Raw genomic sequence first — 17,146 nt, 5'->3', positions numbered from 1 at the left:
AAGCACTAATTTATGCCTGTTTTCTGGCGCAAACGATTCTACCTTGTGCGCCTTTTGTCATCTCAGCCATGAATTCTTTCCATCACCATCCAAGCAGCACTCCGACATCATTACAAATCAGTCAAGATTGAAAAAGAGACTGAAAAAGTAACAGATATAAAAAAGAAATAACCACTGTAACATTTCCACTGGCCTCCATAACACTTTCTACTGTATCCTAACCTTGTTTTCAGCTGCATTCATGACTTCAAACAAGACTCACCAGAAAAAGAACAGGCATACTCGTTTAGCGGCAAGGGGAAAGGACCTGCAAATACTCAAATTTTGGAGGAAAGGGGGTATCTGAGGTTTCCTGTCCAGTAGCGTCGCATCCCTGCTTTCCAGTGAAATCCTCTGGGAGATTGTGTAAGTATGCACGGATGACAGGGGCCTTCTTATCACTGTGTAGGCAGGGGTCATCCTGGAAAGGCCTGACAGGCGCCAGGGGTACAGGCTACTAATAACACTCTCAGCACTACCCTACTGTGATAATGCCACAGAGGGTTGCTGTGTGGCTGAATTTACAGTCCTTTTTTCACAATTACTGCCATCTAACAAAAGAAATAAAGCCGTGAGAAAAAAAATAAAGTGATGGCTTCGACAAAAAAGAAAGACCACAACTAATGTTGCCAATTTAGTGAGGAGAGATCAAGCAAAGAGCAAACAAAGCCGGGGATTGTGAGTGGCTCCAACTCAATCAGAGAGCAGTGGGGTACCGCCCCATCAATCACTGTCTGCTTTCCACCATGGCTGAATCACGCCCAGTTGAGTGGTGGAGAAACACCAGCGAGTCGACGGCCCGCTGTGCGCGAACACAGTGACCGAAAATGACCCTGGGGCTGAGACAGGACTGTCATCGGCGTTACTTCCTACCTTCCTACCCTCACTGAAAACAAACTTTGCAGCCCCTCTGGGGACTGACTGTTTGAGTAAAGAGCCCTGTGGTCGCTGAGCCCCCTCCTCCCACCTGCCACCCCTTGTGGATCTGTAAGCACCGTGGCGTTAGGGCAACAAACAGGCCGCGTAGGACCACGGCTACATCAATCAAACTCATGAGCCCCATTCAAGGTTAGACCACTGAGCGAAACATGTCTGACAAGCCTGGACACGCTGTATTAAAGTGTCCAGAACTCCCTCATCTATTCAGTTAAAGAGGCTCTTCTTTTCCCTTTCTCCTCTGGGACGGCTGGGTAAGTAAGACATTGGGAGGCAAAGCTTCAGCGTAATCCACCCCTGACTACTGCTCTGCCACCCACGTATCGTGAACTCAAATGATTCCTTACTTATTCACCCCTTCTTGTTGTTTTCCTTATAGCGTCATAAACTGAGAAATCAGCATTCAATGGGAAGAAGAAAAAAAAGGCGAGAGACGAAAACCTGTTGCTAATTATATTATATGAGGCGGAGAGAGGGGGGAGATGGTACTTATTGCCAACTGTCCTTTGGAAAGAGAGACACATAATTGAATCATAGCCTCAGTGTTTAATGCTTTTTCATCGGCGCTGGAAGGAAAATGAGTATGAGTTTTTCTTACAGTCAATAGATGCGTGTCCAGATAGTGGGCCGAGATTACCAAATGTTGTCCTCTAATCATGAGACTCTCCATACGGCTCCTTTTTTCTAGCAATCTGTTTTGGATAAAACGCTAAAGAGCATACTGACATCTCTAAGCTGTGTGGGCCGCGGCTCCGTTCCACAAGAAACTTCCATATAGGGAAGCTTGTATCGTTTTGGGGCTGGAAAGAAAGAAAAAAAAATTCACCCAGCCAGTGTGCCAGAAACAGCTTAGTGACACTCAATCCCTGGCAAACACGAGCCGCTAACTCCCACATCGAGATGAAAAACAAAACAGGCAGACACGTGAGACCTATGATGCTTTTGTGCTGCCGCGGATATGTGAGCGAGGCTTGAAATCCAGCGGGTTATTTATGAGCGCTGGCCTTGTCTCTTCTCTCTCTCTCGCTCTCCTTTTCTTACTCCTCGGCTGTGAAGTGGACCTCCCTCCCGCTGTGAGGTAGAGTGGCTCGCCTCCCGGTTGTGGTCAGGTTGTGCATGAATCAAAGTGGTGACAGAGCAGCGGGGAGGATGGCAGATGCCACGGCCAGAAAGCTTTTCAATCAGGCTGCCCTTCCAAGCCGTGGCCAAGGTGAAACACTTTACCGGTGGATGAAAAAAAAAAGACCCTCAACCCCATGGTCACTCACACACACACACACACACACACACACACACACACACACACACACACACACACACACGTATTGCATGCAAGCACACATGTGCACAGACCTACTTTAATCCTGCTCATTAGCCACGGAGTCGCCCTTTATGTTTAAAAGATATGAAGAAGAAGAAAGAGAGTAATGAGAGTGAAGGTCAACTGCTTTCTGCTGCAATGTCTCTGTAGGCTGTCCTGTCTCCTCCAGCCTCTAGATAATTAACCCTCTGAAACCTGGATCACAAGAAATGTCAGTTTTCTTGTGCTGTGTTGAGACAAGCTATTTAACCCTTGAAACCTAAGCAAATTGATGTCTTTCGAAAAACATGAGAAAAAAGGCAATGAGCAACTTGGAAAGAAATGTCCCACAGATTGGAAGAAATTAGTGAAAGGTGACAAGAAAATGAACTCAAAATAAGTTTAAAAAAAAAAGAGGGAATTAAAAAAATGTGTAGGAAAAATGTCCAAAAAACTACATGTATAATTATTAACGATATATTTACTATGTTTTCTTTCAGTCATTTTTTTTCACATTTTTCTTATTTTCAGGTAATTTTCTTTCCTGCTAATTTTTGGGCCCTGTCTTGTTAAGTTTCACAATGCTTTCTACCCATAATTTTGAAAGAGGTGAAACTAATTTGCTCAGGTTATAAAAGGGCTAAGAAGATGGAACATTTAAGAGCATTATGAGCATTTATGAGCAGCTTTGAATGGCTCACCTCATCTCTGAAGTGCGTACATTTCACAGGTAGCAAATGATGATGATGATGATGTATTGTAAATAGAAATTTAAGATGCTGAGTGCTCATCTCTGAAAGTTTCACCATGCTGACAAAATAAGGCTTGCTATAATTGCCGTGAAGTGCAAACAAGACAGACTCAAAGTTGATTGCTCTTTGATATGCTGCTGACAAGCCACTCTTCCAGAGAACACTGTTTCAATGTAATTTTAGGTGTAATTTGATTTCCATTGTTATGAACTGTGGGAGTCTATTGCTGTGGAAAATATCAGGTGCATAATTTCAGCTCCTTTTTGTCAAACCCGGTCGTTAAAAGAAGTGGCATCGCTCTACGTGCTCCTTATTTTGCTCTGCCTTTTTTGCGGCGCCGCTTTGAACTCTGCCAGAACGGATTCTTCCCTGACATGCACTTTGAAAAAGAAGCACACACATCGACAGCAGAAATAAATGCCCGCTAACAGGCCATAAGTATCTCTAACAATCCGTGTCACTCCGAAAGCCCCGTCCCCTGAGCCCTAGAGGTCACAGCACTTCCCTTCTTTAAAAGCCTCCGCCGCCACAGGCCTGTTAAGAAGAGGCTCCTGTTGCGTTCCTGCCTTATTTATTTTCCTCCATGACAACGGCTGATAAACGGTCACACAGCCCACTACGCCTTATTTGTTGCCTTGCAGAGGAGTGTGAGAGAGGAGCGAGGGAGTTACTGCTCCTCTCTCCACAGCTGTGGAGCTCCACTGCTCTTTATCTGCTTTTCAGGTGGCGGGGGAATCAGGGAAAGTGGCCAACGGGATCTCTTTCCAAAAGTCCCTTCTGTCTTCCACTCACTTCCTCGAAACAGGTGGCACTCTTTGTTGGGCACTGTGAGCATATGAGTGGAGTTAGTGGGATTCCACATGACAAAAGAAGAGCCAACTATAGTTTCAGGGTGGGGTAATACCCACATTCCCCCCTTCCTGTGCTCATGGCCCCTTTAGCACTTGCTTTTCAAGGCAGGAATATTGTGCCATTATGCAGCCTCTGCGTTCTGAATACAAGGTATGATCACAGAATGGAGAGACAGAGCTGTCTCGCCTTTAAGCCATAATGGGAGGTAGTAACAGCTCTGAAACGGTGTTGGTATGAACAGGATAGCCGATACAATGGGGCCCTGGCCAGGACCAGAGTGACATTTTGATGACTTGTGATGGTTGCACCCACAGACTCTAAATAAAGATGGACAATGCATCCCAACTTACCCAAACTATGTTTAAGTTTTAATATCTGGTGTTTAATATCTGGGATACGGCCGCTGCTATCTTGCGCTGGGGATATCATTCAGAGCCGGATTCTGCGAAGTAGCGATCTCCGCCAAAACACCCCTTCGACCACACATAACACATGTATTGCATACACGGCTGTCAATCATGGTGGAAAATCCCCTTTTCTCATTGAAATCAAACTTATGATAAGCACTTCCTTAAATGACAGAAACCATCTTTGGGAAAAAATGTATATGACATATAATTTGAGTTTTTTCGTTTTGTGCATGTCCCATTCACTAACATAGAGAGGGGCAAGCTTTATGACCTATACTGCAGCCAACCACCAGAGGGCAATCAAGATGGCTTCATTTTGGGGAAGCTATTATGTTGTCCATCTTTATATGCAGTCTATGCTTGCAATCCATCACGGGAGATTTAAAAGGTATCTGATAGCAGTTACTTAAAGAAAAAGAACAGGAAATTGTTTCAGGACCTCCTTTGCCTCTAAGCAGAGGATGAGATCAGCAGCCATAAAACAGGGATAGTAAATGATTGTTATTGCCATGTTTTGACATTGTTATTGTTACAAAGTATTGCTGAAGCGGATGTCACACTAGAGGCCGATGCTGTCGTGTTAAATGTCGTGCCCATCACGTCTCTTTAGGTTCCGTGATGCCAGCATGCTGGCTAAAATCACCATGTTGGGTTCAGAGTAAAAATGCAAAGAAGGCACAAAGAGAATTAGTAGCAGCCCTATAAAGCAATATCTGTGTAAAAAGGGCTCCTGTTAGTTATCTATGGCCTGGTCAGGAATACCAAGAGGGGCAGGATGTCTATTGTGGAGGGTGCACAGCAGAGAATGTTTGCCTTCCCAGCAGGCCAAGCAGCTCCACAGGGGCAGCTCAGCGGGAGATCGGAGGAACAGAGAAAGGAGAAGTCTACAATTAAAAAGAGGAAAAGGGCGCTTTTTTCAAGCTTTAAGTTCCAGGCACCTGAAGGCAGGGGGGCTCTCGCAGACTTTTTGAAGCATGGAGAGGTGGGAAGCTTTTCCCTCAATCTCCCCCACAAAGGGCCGCTCACGATGGCATTCCTCGAATATCTCTGCTGCCTAGTACCACCCGGCCATACATCTCTGCTGCACCAACTGTCACAGTGGAATTTCTGTGAGGTCCAGAAAAATACCATCCAGACAGAGAGAAAAGCAAAGAAATGAGGGAGGGCTGAGCAAGAGGAGACTTTCTCTCTCACTCTCTCTGTTTTTAACCCCTCTCTCCTGCTCCTCCAAAACAAACAGTACAGCCTTGACTGACTGGCTGGCTCGCTGCGAGGGATTTCAGTGTGCTGAAGAAGTTTTTTTCTGGTCAGCTCAGCAAATCTAAGGCCATCAATGATTCATAATATTGTCAGGAGTACATCATATCTATTGAAAGTTTCTTCTTCTCTTCGAGTCAGCAGGAGATGGAGCGAACAGCCTGCAGCTCAGGATTAAAGATTCACCAGGTCTTGTTTAAGTGCATTCAAAACTGGAAACTGTATCAGATTTCTACACAGATAATCTTACTTGAGCGGTAAGAACTATAGTCTGGCTTATACATTAGATAAATTGCCCTTCAATCTGCCTTACGTGCAACCTGCCTGTCACTTGTTTAGATTCAAATCCACTGAAACCTCCATTTTTCCCTCTGATGGCAGCGCTGTCACAGTCGGACGAGCCTGACAGACCTTATCAGATCGCAGGGAAGCAGAGAGTGCATGCGCGGGGAGGGAGCGGAGCGAAAGCATATCTATTTACTTCAGTTTTTTCACTTGAGCTTAGCTCGCTCATTCCACTGATTTTCAGAAGCGAATTGACTTCAAATATTTGCCTTGATGCGGGCTGCGCCTTCGCCTCAAACTTCATTAGCTGTGAGAGCGGCGAGGGCGGCCCCTGCTACTCGGCTCTGTGAAAGTCTACAGCGGTGCGTGAAAGGTAAACACGTTCTGCATTCAGAATCGCAGGGCTCACTTAGTCTCCTTATCTCTGTGATGAAGTGTTTTCCTCCTCCAGCTCTCAGGATACAGGCCTCTGCACTTCCCCAAACAAACCTGTCAAGGGGAGCGCACACGTGCAACAACACCACCCGGCCTGGCTCCTCTCACTAAAGGCTGTTTTTCTTTTTACGAGCACCACTTTGAGTGCTTCTTGTTTGGTTTGCTGATAACAGCCATGTTGGAGAACATGTGGTGCATGTGTGTTCCATTTGCCCACTAATTAGATTGCAAGGCAGTGCACTGAAGCATGCATTGTGGGGCCCCCGCCACCTCCGCCCACTCTGCCAGTCCATCAGATAAGGAAGCCATTCTGGCTCTCATCAGTTTCCATTATGTAAGGGCTGATTTGGTGAGTGGAGCTGCGACAGGGAGTCTGATGGGTCCGACACAAATCACACCCAACTACTGTCTACAGATACATAAGTAACTATTCCCCATCCCATAATCGAGTTACCTATGACATGCCTTGTCAGCGATTAGCACAATAACCCACTCTCATGTTACATAGAGCCATAATTTGAAATTAAGGAGGAAAAAGGAAAATGGACCTCACTTCATGGCTTGCCGGCTAAAGCCAAAGTGAAGGTAGAAGACATAAAGTGGAACTAAAGTCCCATGAAAACAACTCCATTAAAAACATTAAAAATGAAACGGTACACCGGGTTAAAAATAGGAAAAAGCTGTAGGCCGGCTCGACCCCGTTTCCCCGATGCAGCCTCTGCGTGGCCACATGAAGCGGAGACTTACTTAAGTTTCACAGCCGTCTGCTGGTGTCATTTGTTCGTGTTTCCCTCAGACAAGCAGTTTATAACCTTCTGACCACACTACTGGTGTTACAGTACATACTGTCGCTTGTGTTTGCTCAAAATGTAATGCATGAGGCAAAAGAGAAAAAAAGGAGTGGAGAGAGGGAGAGATGTTTAAAGATGCAAACCGATCCACTGCACACAGGGGTGTATAGCAACATATTTAGGGCCCTGTGCATAAGCAGTCACTGTGGGCCCCCCACACTCCCACACTTTCTCTCTTGACCCATGTCTCTCTCACACACCTTTGACTGTTTTTCTTTCTTTCTTGGAACCCTGATTTCCGTTTCTTGGGGCATGACAGTGTACACTGGTGTTTCGGCAGCATTAACAGTCCCTCACTTGGCTCTAACTGCGTTTAAAGACAAACCACATTTATTTTGTGCCTTTAGTCAAAGTCAACTTTATATTGTCAATTCTGCCATATGAACAGGACGTAGATGGGACTGAAATGCCATTTCTCATAGATCCCCCATATAAACATGAGAGAACACAAACTAAAGAATAGAAAAAGCATAAAAAGTAGGTAAATACTAAATAAAAGTAATAAAATTACAGGTAAAACTTGAAGTATATATAGCAGTAACTTCAAGTATAAATGGGGCGTGGGTGATTTTTTCTATCATACGGTGAATTATTATTGAGTAAGTGGGATGAATAGTCAGGTGTGTTTGATAGTTTAAGGTGAGCGAGACAATTTAAATATAGTTTTTTAAATTTTAGTTTTTTTCTAATTACTCAGAAATAAAGTGTTATCCATCAGATTAGAATCTATGTGTGGCACCTGGGGCGTCAGCAAACTTTCCGTTTTGTTTTTTCTTATGTGTGTCCTTTGTTTCATTCTGTGTCCGCTCTCTAAATTTGTTTTTGCAGCGCAAGTCGGAACTCATCATGAGTTCTTTTTTATCCTCAGCAGCAGTTTGTGGAATTTTGCTTACAGGGTGGATAACTGATCAGTCAGTGCAATCACAGCTGATCAGATCAGTGTATAAAAGGAGCAGCTGCTACAGAGGCGAAGGAATACAGACGTGTAGAACCCCCAAATCAACGTTTAATTTTAACTTTTCATCCCTGCCCAGAGTATGCTCTGCACTCCAAGAGGGTGGTGCAATAAATAACCAGTCCAGCACGAAAAAATAAAACATCAACACCCCTGAAATCTGTTTGGCCACCCCAGGTGCCACCCCATAACAAATGACTATCTGTCCAGTCAATCTTAACTGTTTAACAAGTAAAATTAATTTTCATGTATATGTGCAAGTCAATCTTAAACTAAACTATTAACAGGAATGTAAGACACTGCAATTTTAGTAATTAGAGCAGGTATAGATGGTGAAGACAAAAATGGTAAATTAAAGTTATAATGACACGCGTGCCCACAGTGGCACTCGTACTTCATGCCACCCCCTGCATAAGTCAGTTCCCCCGTAAAAAAAAAAAAATCTGAATACGCCACTGGTGGGAAACCCTGAGATAATTTAAAAAAAACACTGCAAACAAAACCAGACTTTTTATTCCAGGTTGTTCAAAGGCCCTGAGTAATCAGTCCCACTTTCTCCCCGCTACGACGCCCCTGACTGCACAAACTTCATCTGCCATTGCTATTACGAACAACTAACTGCCAATCAGCAAATTCAGTGGCTGCTAAATGAAAGCGCAGAGCTAATTTGCAAATGATACATAGATGGATCACTAATCTCAAAGCCCGCCCTCCTTTTAACTTGAGGGGGAAAAAAAGCAGCCTTCCTCGAGCCTGCAGGGACTAAATTCTTTTTGCTGCGTGTGTTTAGAAACAGGAAATTCATTCCTGACTAATTTGATTAGCATGAGCATTGTTACTGCTGCCTCCCTCCTCCTCCCTCCGTCTCCTGCCCCCTTCCTCACTCCCTCTTTCTAACTGAGGATTTCGGACAGTTTAATAGTCCCTCTGGTGCTGAAACCGGACCCAAAAGAAGTGTCAGGGAGCATCCAGCCTTTAGTAGACAGCAGCATTCAGCCTGCCATAAATCTCTGACAGCAGTAAAGAAAGGTTAAAGTGGGATAAAAATCTGGGATTAAAAAACAAAAACCCTGCAGACATATACTGAGGGGATGGGGCCACAAAAGGACGGTCCGGGTTTTGGGTGGAGCGGGGTATACAGTAACAGGATCCAGCAAAGCCCTGTACTCTCCCGAGCCCTGCAGCGTAAACAAACAGCTGAGACAGAGCAGGGCAGAGGCACCGACACACGCACCGAGAAACCACACACACACACAGACAGACAGACAGGCAATCAGAGCGAGGCAGTCTGCCCAGGCGAGGCTCACCTCGGGGCAGCCGCACTGACACAGGCTCATCACATTACTGTCTGTCTCCTGTTTCATCGGCTTAAACTATCTATCTGACAACAGGTTAGCCGCTTAGCCTTTTGTTGGATGCGACAGCTCGCGGCTTACAAGGCAAATAAGGATCAGTAACTAACTGTCACCAAGAGATTCACCTTAAAACGAAAAATCTTAGTGGGAAAAGAAACAGATGAGTCATAATTTCATTCCAACTCTGACATAAACAAAGCGACCGCTGAATTAAAGTAAGCTCAGACTTGTTTTTTCAATGCAACCCCTTCCTGGAAGTTCTCACTTGTCTGGAGAGTAATGGGACTTTAAGAGGAAAACACGAATGGCTCATTTAATTATTTTTTTTTGCAGAGAATAAAGTAAACCATAGTTAATGGCCTCTGTTGAGTCTTTGGACCCACAGCTTTCTCTTCTCTGCAAAAAGCGACTCAAATCAATATTACACCCCGGTGACTTCACTCCACAAAAGAGTGAGGGCAAAACCAAATGGCAGGGGTGAGACATTCCTGCTGCCCTGAGTGTGGTGCCAGAGCAGCGTTGACACAGCTTCAGGGAGCCTGCGGACACTAGATGGCGCAGTTTCATGTGCAATATGCATGAGGGGAAGGGGGGAGTGAGTGTCACACACACACACACGAGTGCTCCACACACATGTGAAAGGAACATGCATGTGTTGAATGTGAATAAAAATCTATTGGTGTGTATGTCTGAGGGTCCCAAATGGGTAGTTTGCAAAAAGCCTCCGAATTTAATTGACTAATACTATTATTCCGCTCACATTTTCAGAATAAAAACCCATAGGGTATTTTCAAGGCTTCACCCTATCTGTCTTAATTTCTCAACTAACTTTGGATCAGATTGGGGCCCCCATTACAAATCTGATTGAATGAATGGGACCATCTGTTTTTCATAGACGAGATCTTGGTGTACTCACTTGCACTCCCGGTCCTCCAGATCGAAATGCGGATTGAAGTTGATGAGGATCCGCTGGTGAGGACCAGGCGCTGATATCACCCACACGCATCTCTGAGAAGGGGGGTAAGACATGGGGTATCCGGGAGAGGTGAGGTAGTTGGCGGTTGAGATTCTGATGTTGCCTCCACATTTATCTGCAGAGGGGAGCGAGAAGAGTTACTCAAGGAGATAAACAAAGGAAACTTATATTTTTACTACACCAGCGCCTTCCTCAAGACAGGCTAATACTCTGACAGGACACTCTCTCACACAAAAACTTGTGAATGTCCAAAATACATCTATCTATCTATCAATGACTTCTCCAAACTTTATTTTAGTTTCATTGGTCAGGAAAAAAACTATACAGATCTATACAGATTTTGAACAAAGTACGTGTATGATTTTGTTTTTTTTTTTTACTAATAATCATTAAATGAATTACTTAGTCATTATTTCCACATTATTGACTTATCTATCAAAAATCTTACTGTGAAAAAAATTTGTAAATTAACCAAAAGTCAACCTTATAATACATTTGCAATATCAGTAGAGGTATTTGCTGATTTTTTGCCATATTGCCCATCTCCTTTGCTTACCCTAAAGTTGCTTCTTTTCTTATTATAATGTGGAGAACTGTTCCTTTATGTCACAATGTGCCACAGCTAGAAATGTGTCTACTTCATAAGAGCTCACTATAAACAATATTATCGTCTATTAGATATGTTTGACTAATGGTGCTTTCACAAAATATGTATACGAAATGATTTTTGATAAATAGTCGTCAGCAATATGGAAATAATGACTAAGTGGGTAAGGGCAGATACTAGAACAGCTTGATCAGTCTGGTAAGTTCATAAAATTACATCACTTTACTGTAAAGCAGTGTTTAAAACCAAGATAAGACCAAACTTAACCATATCAAAAATCTAATATGACATCTAGTCTCAAATGGCGATATTTATATAATATTGACCTATTGCCCAGCCTTAATGAGCGGAACTTATACAAGTCCGAATGGAGTAGCCATTAAAAAGAGTTTTTGTTTCGCAGAAGCCAAAAGTCACACAGATCTACAGTCTGTTCCTTTAAACTCCCTTACGCAGTTTAATTTTCACCATTAACATGAATTATCCTTTGTTTTCAAAGGCCCGCTGCTCACTTTACCTTCAATTGTTTTCATCCTTTTTATCATAAAAGCTTCCACCATCTGCTGCCCTAACCCCCCCACACACACCTCTAAAAAATCAATTAAATCGGAGTAAATTGAGAGAGAAATGAAAGTGGAAACGAAACTGTAAGAACACAACATGGAGAAGTTGTGTAAGTGGAGCATATGGGCTGACTTTTTGAACTTCACCAAAACATAAGAGCTACTTAACCGATGGCTGGCCACACAAACATGATTTTAAATCATATTATCTAAAGAGCTTATCATAGGTTATATCTCATAGGGGAGTGTAACTGCGTAAATACAAATCGAATGACATTAAGAGATATTTTAATGGTGCCAAATGAGATAAAAATGCCTTAACAGCAACGAGGTAACAAAAAGTCATCAGTGTATTAGAACAGGAATATTAGCGGGATACCATAAATAAAAGTTTTAAAATAAAAAGCGAAAAACAAGAGAGCCACGTTTATCTCTATGAATTCAAATTCTCTGCTGAAATGTAATAAGAGGGATTTTTCCGAGGTGTTGGCAGGTGAGCGCCTCGCGAGTTTGCCAAAAGATCAGCGGAGATCAGAGCAGGGTAATCTTTTAGAAAAATATTGGGATTAGTAGCTTTGCAGAGTACATAAAGGCTTTATTTATATAGATATCACATGTCACACTTACCGTTTTTGAAAGCCTTGACCACCAAAAGGATTCCCATGAACAGGAGAAGGACTAATCCACAATGCATCCTTGTTTTCTCGCCAAAAAATTAAATTACGCATACAAAAAATAAAAAAAATGTGAAAAATGTGAAATTAAACTCCTCCAGTTGGGTTTTCTTTTTGGCAAGTATTTGTTTCTCCTCTCAGTGCGACAAAATAAAGCAGAAGTGTCTTTTTTTAAACGAAGTTGGAAGTGATCTGAGTGCGGGGCTCAGGTCGCTGGCATCCTGTCATTCAGCTCCTGTTTCCTCTCGCCTGTGCCGGCTGCGCTCTTCTCTCCAGCGCCGACCGTGCCATATCCTCTCCAAAGAAGTCAAGCAATATGAAGAACTCCTTTTTTTAATTACTCCGTCAAATGATGCCGGGGCAGGAGGTAATCCTTGGCTGCGGAGTGGAAAAGAGAGCAGGTTAGGAATGCGTGCTGCTGCGGTGCGCTCTGGACATCCTCCTCGATTCTGTCTAAAACGCGCTGCTGCTGCTGGTACAAACAAGGCTATAAAGGCACGGGTACACCCCTTCCCCAAAAAATTGTGACCACTTTGCTTCTATAGGCTCGGAGTGGGGACTCGGAGATGATTGGCTTGATTACAAATAGCCAACCTATGTGGGGAAAAGCCCCTGTGTCTTTATATGTAAGCGGAGCTGCACACTGAGTCACAGAGTACCAGCAGTCCGTTAAGTGACATGACTCTCTCTCTTTTACTCACTCTCTCTCTCTTCCCCTCCCTCTCTCTGTTCTCACACAAAAAGGAGCTAGACATTAATGGGAGATGTAGTGACACAACATGACTCCATCCAGGAACGTTATTTGGGACACCACGATAAAGAAAATGTCATATTTGGCCAAAATTTGATGTTATCAAGCTTTGCGAATTTTAGCAATTATAATCTGGATCATAGGGTGTTTCCTCGGGATGTCCTCCTCCGCCTGATCATTTTCTGTGACACACTAAACTACAGAAGTTCCCCTTTGGGTCCTCCAATCCATTCTTCTCCCAAAAAACACCGATCCACCACCTCACATTGAAGCATTTCTACATCGCAGTGCTGAAAATAGGCCCGTTTTCTTTTTTGCACAGGAGCTTAATAATAGAAAGTATTTTTTCTATCCTCTTGAGGATTTCTTTTACGCACCAGTAGCTACCCAGATTCTCCGATTGTCTGCCCCACGACAGTGACACCATTAAACTGGCACTCTGAAATTTAGGGGGAATCAATTAAAGCATAAATTAAAGTAGCCTCGAGTCATTTACTCAAGGCTGCCCTTACTGGGTCACTCTGCGCACGCACACACACACACACACACACACACACACACACACACAAAAGGGAACGGAGCTTCTATTCAGCAAAGCTCAATCAGCGCATACAGTCGTGCACTGCAAAATCCTAAATGAACACAATGCATGGCAACACATGAAACATTTGTTTTAATATGCGTGTTATAATTTGGATATATTCAAATAAAAAAATAAAGGAGCGCAACACAATAATTATCAAAATGCCAGAAATTGCACGCGATTTTGTGCGTAAAAATGTTAAAACGATGGAAAACCTATGATCATTTAAGCGCATGATAACGCGGAAATATTCTTTCATCCGTTTGCACTAGCCAAATAAAAACTGCTGCATTCACCTGCGTCTTGAGGACTCGCAAACCCGCAGGCATCCAGCCCTCCTCTCTCCACTTCCAACATGCGTGGAGCAAGAGCATACGATCCGACAGGCTTCTTCCGATTCTGTTTTTTTTAAAATAACACCAGGTTTTCTCCAAAGCCCCACAAAAGCAAGTCAAGTTATTTCTCCACCCCAAAGCCCGTTTTTGAACGCCGGGGGGAGAACCACAGCGCAATCCGGCTCCAGTCCCGGGTCTCCACCGCGCTAAGACGCACAGCCGCTGCCCGGAGTCTCGCTCTCCTGTCCGCGTGCAGGCTAACCTCCTCCCCGCTGATCTCTCCGGCGCTCTCTGCTTGTTTCGCCGCCTTTCATTCAGCGCTGTCACGAGTGAAATCCGGCCAGTTTGACAGGAAAAATAAGCAGTCCCAGAATATATCAAACGTAGGGGTAGAATAATATAGAGAAACAGAAAAGTCCCGGTTGATCTAATATAAGTTTTTCTTCTCTCTCCGTTCCGCGTCTCCGTGCGCCACCGCTCTCCGCTGCTCCACTGATGCAAATGCAGAGGGTTTGAGTCCCTGCCAGCCCCACACGCCCCTTTACGAGAGATGAGTACGCGGGCGCGCGTGATTGTCCGCGTGCGCGCGGGAGTGTTGGTGTGTGTGTGGAGGGGGTGTCTGCAATCGAGATGCAGATTTCACCCAGCTGCCTCTCTCTCACTGTCTCAGCCTGTAGCCTTCTCTAGGGGCATCAGAAAGTCACATTAGACAGAAAATGCTCTAACCCGATGGCGTCTTTGAACTCGTGAGCCATCTTTGAATGAGATCCATGTTTTATTTTTATTTTGGATTACTCAGAAAATTTCCCTCCTCTTCATCTACCCTGATGAGAGTGACTCCATTACAAGCTTTATTTATGAGGGTGCAACATGAGTAAATCTGGGAGTATTGTAGGATTACTGAAGTGACATCAAATGCTAGCATCAAATCAAGCACCATAGGAACTAAAGGTTTCTATAGAAACAACATAAGAATATCATAGATGTACTATATGGGCTGATGCTCTGTTTTTAAGAAGCCTATAGGGGCTCAGGGGGGAATCACTGGGATGCGCACTGTTTCCCAGAACAAAGACGCTGTTCTCTGTTGGACAATCTGTCTGTCTCACACTTCAGCCGGGATTAAAAATACACACAGACTCTTGAATGACAGCATGTGTCATTTTGACCATGGTGACATTAAAGGTGTGAGACATGACACCACCTAGAGGTGTCAAGTCACTAAAAACAAACAAATAAAATAAAAATCTCTGTTTGTTATGTGATAAAAACAGGAATCATAACAGGGGTGTTTCTAGAACTTGAGGACATCGGGCACAAGGGAGCCAGGGGGATCCTTCCCCTGGAATTCTAAGCTCCATTTTTTTTTAAACTTTTATAAAAATGCACTATGGTATCTAATTTAGTCTTAAAACCTTTTTAACTTTCCAGTTTAATTATGAATCATGATTTAAAAAATATTAGTGGTTGTTGGTAATTAATATTACTAACAGAGGCAAAATACTTGACAACTGCTATCATTACAAAATTAATTGAATAGAGTTTCAAAAAAAGTTAAAGTCATGATTTTGATTTTTCTGTGATACTATATTATTTTTGAGGGCTTGAATACATGGACAGAATGAAAGAATATTAGATCTGGGCCCTTTTTTTTTATTATTAGGCCTGTCAAAAAGCCTTGAATAAATACTTTGATTTTTTTCAATTTTTCTCTTTTTAGTTTTTTTTTATTTCAAAGTAATTAAATGGCAGATTAAGTGGGTTGAAAGACTGAACTTTGAATATATTTCTAAAAAATAGTGGAAGTCCTCTGAGCCCCCCCTCACCCCAGGGTCCCAAAAAGAGAGAAAGAAAGGAAAGGGAAAGAAAGCAGATTGTTTTGGTCACCCCCAAAAAATTAAATCAAAAGACATGTGAGAGAGACATGTATCAAGAGAGGAAAGGCAGGGGGCCTACAGAGTCTGCTTATGCATAGGGCCCAGAATTTGGTGCTACGCCCCTGCTAATCGATACCAAACCATTTCTTGGACTTGACATGTACAAAGTGTTGAATTAGCACCAGAGTGAAGGGTTCTGATGATCTAAAAAGTACATAACCACTCAGGGAAACAATCCTTTAAAAGTTCTTACTTTGATTTACCCTCTAGATAAGTACATTCACAAACCTTTATTTGAAAACATTCATTCTTGGAGTTGCTATTAAGGATGTTTTTGCTTAGATACAACTGATTACGAAACTGGAAAACTCCCTGGAACAAACAGCGAAGAGAGCAAAACTTCCTGTCAAAACACCCATTCATAATTTCTCTCATTGTGCAACTCTCCAGCAAGAGGAAGTGACACTGAAACAAAATTTCAGCCTGGTTCCCATATACTAAGCTGCAGGTTCCCTGACCCTGCTTCTCTCCCTGCTGTCACTGGGCCTTGAGGGTTAAGCCTGGCACACACCGCTGCTTGACTTCTCTGCTGTTTTAGCTCAATTGACTGCAATAACTGGAGGTTTCCAGCTGCGGGTCTCTGCGGTTTGGAGGATTCCGGCCTGTAGGGGGCGTCAGAGCTGGTGAGCAGCTCGAGGAGAGCCACCCGACTGCTCCTGCTGCTCACCTTACTGTAATGCCTCTGAGAGTGCACAGCTGGGTTTGCAAACAAGTGCACTGATGAAAGTTTTTTTGCAGAGTTAATCACTATGTTCAGCATAAGTCAGAGTAAGACTACATGCACCAGCTTTCTCTGCATTAAAAGCACTCCCTTTGTAGCACTGCTGAAATGATGCAGTGTGCTTGTTTTTAGAAATAAATCAATCTGTTGCCCCTGCGAGGAATGTAAGCAGTGTCAATTCATGACGCTGACATGCTTTTATTGAGACGTCCCCCCTTTTGAAAAGTTTTTGTGACACAATAGAGCAAGATAAGCCTACAAGCCCTGCACATTATTATTTTCAGTTCCTAGAGAGAAAGAGAGAGGCAGACAGAGGATCGAGTGGCTTTATTCCCATCCCAGCCTTGGTAATTCTCTGTCTTGCTGATAACACAAATGTTAAAATGGTGCTGGGCATCTCTATCAAAGGCAGCACTAACTAGCCTTTCGTGTCTTCGGGATAACACAGGAACAATGGCTTAGAGTCATTTCACAAGGGTGCCTGCCTGTGCCGTATCTAAAATGAGGGGGGGATTGTCGGGGAACAATAAAAGAGCCATTTAAAGGATTTGCTTCTTCATATATATCCGCAC

General features: G+C 43.4%; 1 protein-coding gene across 2 annotated transcripts in view; it reads right to left on the bottom strand.

Moving 5' to 3' along the window:
• Window positions 1–14,409, bottom strand: part of nrp1a (neuropilin 1a) — a 79,239-nt gene extending 64,830 nt beyond the window's left edge. For both annotated transcript variants that reach the window (XM_042510845.1, XM_042510846.1), the window contains exons 1-3: window positions 13,878–14,409; window positions 12,201–12,625; window positions 10,344–10,518 (exon numbers count right to left, since the gene is read on the bottom strand). In XM_042510845.1, the coding sequence (XP_042366779.1) occupies window positions 10,344–10,518; window positions 12,201–12,267 (242 nt within the window). In that variant the 5' untranslated portion in view covers window positions 12,268–12,625; window positions 13,878–14,409. The remainder of the gene's footprint in view (window positions 1–10,343; window positions 10,519–12,200; window positions 12,626–13,877) is intronic.
• Between the last annotated feature and the right edge of the window lie 2,737 nt (window positions 14,410–17,146).

This window comes from Plectropomus leopardus, chromosome 21 (assembly GCF_008729295.1).
Source record: "Plectropomus leopardus isolate mb chromosome 21, YSFRI_Pleo_2.0, whole genome shotgun sequence".
NCBI lineage: Eukaryota > Metazoa > Chordata > Actinopteri > Perciformes > Serranidae > Plectropomus > Plectropomus leopardus.
This window is presented reverse-complemented; position numbering and strand designations above follow the sequence as displayed.